Source organism: Macaca fascicularis, chromosome 10 (assembly GCF_037993035.2).
Source record: "Macaca fascicularis isolate 582-1 chromosome 10, T2T-MFA8v1.1".
Lineage (NCBI taxonomy): Eukaryota > Metazoa > Chordata > Mammalia > Primates > Cercopithecidae > Macaca > Macaca fascicularis.
In genome coordinates this window covers 12,654,486-12,663,217 of record NC_088384.1, presented here as the reverse complement: position 1 = coordinate 12,663,217, position 8,732 = coordinate 12,654,486, and the positions used below count along the sequence as shown (strand labels likewise).

The following is an 8,732-nucleotide window of genomic DNA, read 5'->3' as shown; positions in this document are numbered from 1 at the left end:
AGGTAACCAATCCTTACCTAACCTCAGGCCTTGATGGTTTTACTGGCAATTTATACCAAATTGTCAATGAACAAATCATTCCACATTACAGAAACTACTCCAGAGAAAAGAAAATGATGGGAAGCTTCCCAAATCATGACCCAGGATTATCACAACCCTGATACTACAACTGGGCAAAAATAGAACACAATTTTTTAAAAACTATAATTCATGAGTAACTTCAATCAAAGAGACGTGGCAGCCCAGCATCTGAAGAATCCCTGACTAAAAAGGCATTAAATCCAGCTGGGCGCCGTGACTCACGCCTGTAATCCCAGTACTTTGGGAGACTGAGGTGGGCAGATCGCCTGAGGTCAGGAGTTCAAGACCAGCCTGGCCAACATGGTGAAACCCCCCTCTCTAGTAAAGACACAAAAATTGGCCGGGCATGGTGATGCATGCCTGTAATCCCAGCACTTTGGGAGGCCAAGGTTGGCAAATCACCTGAGTTCGAGACCAGCCTGGTCAACATGGTGAAACCTCGTGTCTACTAAAGATACAAAAATTTAGCTGGGCGTGGTGGCATGTGCCTGTAATCCCAGCTACTAGGGAGGCTGTGGCAGGAGAATTGCTTAAACCGGGGAGGCGGAGGTTGCAGTGAGCCAAGATTGTGCCACTGCACTCCAGCCTGGGTGACAGGGCAAGACTCCATCTCAAAAAAACAAAAACAAAAACAGAAAACAAAAATTAGCCAGGTGTGTTGGCAGGCACCTGTAATCCCAGCTACCGGGGAGGTTGAGGCAGGAAAATCACTTGAACCCAGGAGGCAGAGGTTGCAGTGAGCCGAGATCATGCCACTGCACTCCAGGCTGGGTGATAGAGCAAGACTCAGTCTCAGGAAAAAAAAAAAAAGACATGAAATCTGAAGGCCCCAGAGCTGATGGCTTCCCAGAGCTGGGCAGGTCCACACTCCCTCAGCCTCAGGACGAAGTATCCGTGTGTTTGAGTGACAAGGGGCCTCAGAAGCTACATGTGGGAGTCCTGAGACTTCCACTCTGTGCTGCTACACACATTGTCCCATCTGTCCTGTATCTTTTCTTAAAGCCAAGGAAATGCATACTGGGTGAAGACTATCATGTCTCTTTTGATAGTGAATCCAAACCACAAGCCAGTACTCCTTGTCAAACAGAATCATGTTACAACTATATCAGTTGATTAAAAATATAAAAATTGGCTGGATGTGAAGGTGAACACGTGTAATCCCAGCTACTTGGGAGGCTGAGGCAGGAAAATAGCTAGAATCCAGGAGGTGGAGGTTGCAGTGAGCTGAGATCATGCCACTGTACTCCAGCCTGGGCAACAGAGCAAGACTCCATCTCAAAAAATAAAATACAATAAAACAAAACAAAACAAAACAAAATAGTATCTTAGAAGATGCAAAGACAGCTTAGAAGCTATCTTAAGAGCTTGAAGCGTGCTGCCATGCCAAAGAAAGCATTCCCAGTTCAACAAAACTCTTAGCGAGCCTTCTTAATCTCATAAAAGGTTTCTAGATAAAAGGTTCGTGTACTACAAATAACACAAAAATGGGCAAAGGATATGCATAGGCAATTTATAGAAGAAATGAAATAAGCAATAAAATATGCAAAATTGGACAGCCTTATTAATACACAGGTAAACACTAGTGGGAATATCAACTGGGAATATCACTTTGGAGAGTGTGGCAGACACTAAAGGTGGGCTCACCCAAATGAATGAAAATAAAATGTAATGCAAATAGTAACCAAAAGAGAGCAGCAGCGGCTATGCTAATATTAGATAAAATATATTTTAACCAGATGTAGTGGCTCATGCCTGTAATCCCAGCTACTCAGGAGGCTGAGGTGGGAGGATTGCTTGAGCCCAGGAGTTCAAGACCAGCCTGGGCAACATAGTGAGACCCTATCTCTTTAAAAAAAAATTGAGTTTAAATGAAGAAAGGTTATAAGACACGAAGAAATACTTTTTTTTTTTTTTTTTTTTTTTTTTTTTGACAGAGATTCACTCTTGTTGCCCAGGCTAGAGTGCAATGCCGTGATCCTGGCTCACTGTAACCTCTGCCTCCCAGGTGCAAGTGATTCTCCTGCCTCTGTCTCCCAAATAACGGGGATTACAGGTGTGCACCAGCACGCACAGCTAATTTTTTGTATTTTTAGTAAAGACAAGGTTTCACCATATTGGCCAGGCTGGTCTCAAATTCCCGACCTCAAGTGATCCTCTCGCCTTGGCCTCCCAAAGTGCTTGGATTACAGCTGTGAGCCACTGTGCCCAGCTGGACACTATATATTAATAAAAGTTTTAATGCATCAAGAAGTATAACAGTTATACAAATTTACACACCAAGGCCGGGTGCATTGGCTCATGCCTGTAATCCCAGAACTTTGGGAGGCCGAGGTGAGCTGATCACCTGAGGTCAGGAGTTCGAGACCAGCCTGACCAACATGATGAAACCCCGTCTCTACAAAAAATACAAAATTAGCCGGACATGGTGGCGCATGCCTGTAATCCCAGCTGCTCGGAAGGCTGAAGCAGGAGAATCACTTGAACCCAGGAGGTGGAGGTTGCAGTGAGCCAAGATCTCGCCATTGCACTCCAGCCAGGCCGACAGAGCGAGACTGTATCAAAAGAAAAAAAAAAAAAAAAAGATTTACACACTTAATAACAGATCATCAAAATATATGAGGCAAAAATTAACAGAATCGAGGGAGAATTAAAGTTCTACAATAATTGGAGACTTCAGTGCTCGATGCTCAATAATGGACAGAACAACCAGATAGAAAAAAAAGAAGGAAATAGGGAACTCAACACAATAAGCCAACCAGATCTAACAGACATATACAGAACACTTCACCCAATGACAGCGGACAGCCACTGTGGAAAACAGCACGGCAGTTCCTCAAAAAACTAAACATAGAATGGCCAGATGACCCAGCAATTCCACTGCCGGGTGTACACTCAAAAACATTGAAAGCAGAGTCTCAAAGAGATATTTGTACACCCACAGAAGCAACCCAGGTTTTCATCAATACGTGAATGGAGAGGCAAAATGTGGTCTACACATACAATGGAGTATTATTCAGCCTAGAAAAGGAAGGAAGTTCTGACCCATGCTACAACATGGATGAACCTTGAGGATATTATGCTGAGTAAAATAAGCCAATCACATAAAGAGAAACACTGAATGATTCCACTTATATGACGCACTTAGAATATTCAGAATGGCCAGCCCAGTGCAGTGGCTCATACCTATAATCCCAGCACTTTGGGAGCCCAGGTGAGCGGATCACCTGAGGTCAGGAGTTTTTTGTTTGTTTGTTTGTTTGTTTGTTTGTTTTGAGACAGGCTGTGTCACCCAGGCTGGAGTGCAGTGGCATGATCTCAGTTCACTGCAGCCTCCACCTCCCGAGCTGAAGCAATTCTCCTGCCTCAGTCTCCCGAGTTGCTGGGATTACAGGGGCCCGCTACCATGCCCGGCTAATTTATTTATTTATTTATTTATTTATTTTATTTTGAGACAGAATCTTGCTCTGTCTCTTAGGCTGGAGTGAAATGGCATGATCTCGGCTCACTGCAACCTCCACCTCCTGGGTTCAAGCAATTCTTCTGCCTCAGCCTCCTGAGTAGCTGAGACTACAAGCGCCCGCCACCACACCCAGCTAATTTTTTTTTTTTTGTATTTTTAGTAGAAACAGGGTTTCACCATGTTGGCCAGGATGGTCTTGATCTCCTGACCTCGTGATCTGCCCGCCTCAGCCTCCCGAAGTGCTGGGATTACAGGCATGAGCCACCATGCCTGGACAATTTTTGTATTTTTAGTAGAGACAAGGTTTCACCATGTTGGCCAGGCTGGTCTCAAACTCCTGACCTTATGATGCATCTGCCTTGGCCTCCCAAAGTGCTGACATTACAGGCGTGAGCCACTTTGCCCAGCAGCGTCAGGACTTCAAGATCAGCCTGGCCAACATGCCGAAACCACGTCTCTACTAAAAATACAAAAATAGCCAGGCATGTTGGGATATGCCTGTAATCCCAGCTACTTGGGAGGCTAAGGCACGAAGAATCTCTTGAACCTGGGAGGCAGAGGTTGCAGTGAGCCAAGATCGTGCCACTGCACTCTAGCCTGGGTGACAGAGCGAGACTCCATCTCAAAACAAAAACAAACAAACAAACAAAGAGTATTCAAAATGGTAAAGACAGAAAGTAGAATGGTGGGTGCCAGGGCTGGCAGAAGAGAGAATGGGGAGGAGGGAATGAGAAGTTTGCGTTTAATGGGTGCAGAGTTTCAGTCTTACAAGATAAAAAGAGCCTGCTCGGCGTGGGGGCTCACGTCTGTAATCCCAGCACTTTGGGGAGCCGAGGCAGGTGGATCATTTGAGGTCAGGAGTTCAAGACCAGCCTGGCCAACATGGTGAAAGCCTGTCTCTACTAAAAATACAAAAATTAGCTGGGTGTGGTGACGCCTACCTGTAATACCAGCAACTTGGGAGACTGAAGCAGGAGAATCGCTTGATCCCAGGAGGCCGAAGTCGTGATGAACAGTGATCGTGCCACCAGCACTCCAGCCTGGACGACAGAGCGAGACTCTGTCTCAAAAAAAAGAAAGAAAAAAAAAAAAGGAAAAAAAAAGAAAAGAGCCATGGAGAGGGATGGTGGTGGTGGTTGCACAACATTAGAATATGTCTAATGTGTTTAATACCGCTAAACTCTGTACTTAAAATTGTCAAGATGGTAGATTTTATGTTATGTATAAATTACCACAACATTTTTTAAATTGGAAAAAAAGAAAACCAGGAGCAAAAATTTTACCAGAGCAATAAGTAGATGACAGGCACATGAAAAAGACATTCGACATCATTAGCCATTAGAGAAGTGAACATTAAAACCACAATATTACCACGGACCTATCAGACTTATCAATGGCTAAAATAACACAGTGGCAGCGCCAAATGCTGGAGAAACTGGACCATTTATACCTTGCTGGGGAGAATATAAAATAGTACAGCTATTCTCCAATTTAGTTTAGCAGTTTCTTCCTTCCTTCCTTTCTTCCTTCCTTCCTTCCTTCCTTCTTTTCTTCCTTCCTTCCTTCTTTCTTTCCTTCCTTCCTTCTTTCTTGAGATAGTTTCTCGCTCTGTCACCTAGGCTGCAGTGCAGTGGCACGATCTCAGCTCACTGCAACCTCTGCCTCCCGGGTTCAATTCATTCTCCTACCTCAGCTTCCTAAGTAGCTGGGACTACAAGTGCGCACCACCACGCCCAGCTAATTTTTGTATTTTTAGTAGAGACCGGGTTTCATCATGTTGACCAGGATGGTCCCTATCTCTTGACCTCATGATCTGCCCGCCTCAGCCTCCCAACGTGCTGGGATTACAAGAGTGAGCCACCGCGACCGGCCAAGTAGTTTCTTTTTTTTTTTTTTTTGAGACGAAGTCTTGCCCTGTCGCCCAAGCTGGAGTGCAGTGGCGCGATCTCTGCTCACTGCAAGCTCCGCCGCCTCCTGGGTTCATGCCATTCTCCTGCCTCAGCCTCCCTAGAAGCTGGGACTACAGGCGCCCGCCACCATGCCCGGCTAATTTTTTTGTATTTTTAGTAGAGACTGGGTTTCACCGTGTTCGCCAGGATGGTCTCGATCTCCTGACCTCATGATCCACCAGCCTCGGCCTCCCCAACTGCTGGGATTACAGGCGTGAGTCACTGTGCCCAGCCAGTAGTTTCTTATAAAACTAAACATGTACTTAACATACAGTTCAGCAATTGCACTCTTGGGCATTTATTCCAGAGAAATGAAAACTTATGTTCACATTTTTAAAAAAACAACAAAAACCTGTGTTCATTGCAGCTTTGTTCACAATAGCCAAAAACAGCAACCAATCTAAACATCCAGTGGGCGAATGGTTCAACCTGCTGTGGTACATCCGTGCCATGAATCGTGCCCTGCAATGGAAACAAACAACCTATGGAAATCAGCAACAATTCAGATGAACCTCAAGGGTATTATGCTGAGTGAAAAACGTCAATGACGAACAATTCCATACATACATTCCATGTATAATCATATACTGATGATTCCATATATAGCAAAAGAAATCATATCAGAAGATCCCATATATATATATTCTAGATATATATTCCATACAATCATATACTAAAGATCCAATATATATAACCTTCTTTTTTATATTTATATTTATTATTTTATTTTATGTTATTTTGAGATGATGTTTCATTCTTGTTGCCCACGTTTGAGTGCAATGGCGCGATCTGGGCTCAGAGCAACCTCTGTCTCCCGGGTTCAAGTAATTTTCCTGCCTCAGCCTCCCGAGTAGCTGGGATTACAGGCAAGCCCCAAAACACCTGGCTAATTTTGTATTCTTTTTTAGTAGAGACAGGGTTTCTCCATGTTGGTCAGGATGGTCTCGAACTCCCAACCTTAGGAGATCCCCCCACGTCAGCCTCCCAAAGTTCTGGGATTACAGGTGTGAGCCACCGCACCCGGTCTATTTTTTTTTTTTTTTTTTTGAGATGGAGTCTTGCTCTGTCGCCTAGGTTGGAATACAGTGGTGAGATCTCCACTCACTGCAACATCCACTTCCCGGGTTCCAGCTATTTTCCTGCCTCAGCCTCCCAGGTAGCTGGGACTACAGGTGCGTGCCACCATGCCTGGCTAATTTTTTTTTTTTTTTTTTTTTTAGTCTTGACAGGGTTTCACCATGTTGGTCAGGCTGGTCTTGATCTCCTGACGTCAAGTGATCCCGCCCACCTCGCCTTCCAAAGTGCTGGTATTACAGGTATGAGCTACCGCAATCAGCCATTTTTAACCTTCTTCAAATAAAATTACACAGGTGGAAAAAGTTTTTCTTTTCTTTTCTTTTCTTTTTTTTTTTTTTTTTTTGAGACAGGGTCTTACTCTGTCGCCCAGGCTGGTGTGCGGTGATGCAATCATGGCTCAAGTGATCCTCCCCCCTCAACCTCCCTAGTAGCTGGAATTACAGGTGTGCGCCATCACATCTAGCTAATTTGTTTTGTTTTTGTAGAGACGGGGTTTCACCATGTTGGCCAGGCTGGTCTTGAACTTCTGATATCAAGTGATCCGCCCGCCTCGGCCTCCCACAGTGCTGGGATTACTGGTATGAGCTACCACACCTCGCCCGAAAACATTTTCAAAATAATAAAATGGGTTGGGCAAGTGGCTCACGCCTGCAGTTAGAGGCCTGGTAAACCACCCAAGGTCACACAGTAAGGAAGGGGGGAGCTCAGAGTTACCTGGCTGCAAAGCTGGTGTCCCTTCCCCCACTGTGCCTTAACTGCCGCCTTACAGCTGGGTTTGACGATGCCTCCCTGGTCTAGGGTTATTATTCCATTTTCTTCTACGAAGTGTGTTTCTGATAAACGGAATTGATTATTTTCCACCCATGGTCCTTTGTCCATCTCTTTCTGATGGCAACAGAAAACTTCACCTTCAAGGGCTGCGCCTCTGCCCACCGCCGCACCGTCTGAAAAGTAAGGAGCGCCTCTGGTCCGCCGCTGCATCGTCTGGGCAGTGAGGAGCGCCTCTGCCCCGCCGCGGCACCGCCTGGGAAGCGAGTAACGCCTCTGCCCCGCTGCCCCACCGTCTGGGAAGCGAGGAGCGCCTCTGCCCGGCTGCCCCACCGTCTGGGAAGCGAGGAGCGCCTCTGCCCGGCTGCCCCACCGTCTGGGAAGCGAGGAGCGCCTCTGCCCGGCTGCCCCACCGTCTGGGAAGCGAGGAGCGCCTCTGCCCGGCTGCCCCACCGTCTGGGAAGCGAGGAGCGCCTCTGCCCGGCTGCCCCACCGTCTGGGAAGCGAGGAGCGCCTCTGCCCGGCTGCCCCACCGTCTGGGAAGTGAGGAGCGCCTCTGCCCAGCCCCCACACCGTCTGGGAAGCGAGGAGCGCCTCTGCCCGGCTGCCCCACCGTCTGGGAAGCGAGGAGCGCCTCTGCCCGGCTGCCCCACCGTCTGGGAAGCGAGGAGCGCCTCTGCCCGGCTGCCCCACCGTCTGGGAAGCGAGGAGCGCCTCTGCCCGGCTGCCCCACCGTCTGGGAAGTGAGGAGCGCCTCTGCCCAGCCCCCACACCGTCTGGGAAGGGAGGAGCGCCTCTGGAAGGCTGCGGAGCAACCCTCCAGCTGTGAAGTGGCAGCCCTGTGTGTGATCTTTCTGCTCTCCCCAAGTTTTCATTTTCGACAGTAAAATGTACTTTTAAATTAAAAGATTTATATTGGGGAAGGGGGGGGAGAGAGAGAGAGAGAGAGAAAGAGAGAGAGAGAGAGAGAAGAAAGGAAAGAAAGAAAGAAAACTTCACCTTCCAAAAACAACCACTAGGAGTCCGCTTTGTGCAGAGGTAGGACAAGCTTCCATGCGGGTAGGGGCGCTGCTGCACCCCCTCCCACCCAGGCATCCTCCTCCCTATCTGCCTTCGGGTGGCAGCCAGAGGAGTTCAGAGCCTCTACAGAGAGCACAACTTCTCCAGCTGGACTGAAGGGGGCCTGCCCCTCCACACCTGTGGGTATTTCTCGAAAGGTGGAGATGAGAGACTGAGAAAGGAAATAAGACACAGAGACAAAGTATAGAGGAAGAAAAGTGGGCCCAGGGGACGGGCGCTCAGCATACGGAGGACCGGCACCAGCACTGGTCTCTGAGTTCCCTTAGTATTTATTGATCACTATCTCTACCATCTTGGTGAGGGGGACGTGGCAGGAC

At 47.5% G+C, this 8,732-nt stretch overlaps 1 protein-coding gene across 1 annotated transcript; it reads right to left on the bottom strand.

The window, feature by feature from the left end:
- Positions 1 to 5,827: 5,827 nt before the first annotated feature.
- Positions 5,828 to 8,210, bottom strand: LOC135965255 (uncharacterized). The gene is made up of 2 exons (XM_065521781.1): positions 7,282 to 8,210; positions 5,828 to 5,952 (listed from the first exon to the last, which is right to left on the bottom strand). Exon 1 carries the CDS (start codon positions 8,208 to 8,210, stop codon positions 7,386 to 7,388), a length of 825 nt encoding a protein of 274 aa, XP_065377853.1. The 3' UTR covers positions 5,828 to 5,952; positions 7,282 to 7,385.
- Between the last annotated feature and the right edge of the window lie 522 nt (positions 8,211 to 8,732).

What these genes read in the sequence shown, in the direction of transcription:
- LOC135965255 (XM_065521781.1), bottom strand. Translation starts at nt 8,210, where the DNA reads ATGAAAACTTGGGGAGAGCAGAAAGATCACACACAGGGCTGCCACTTC.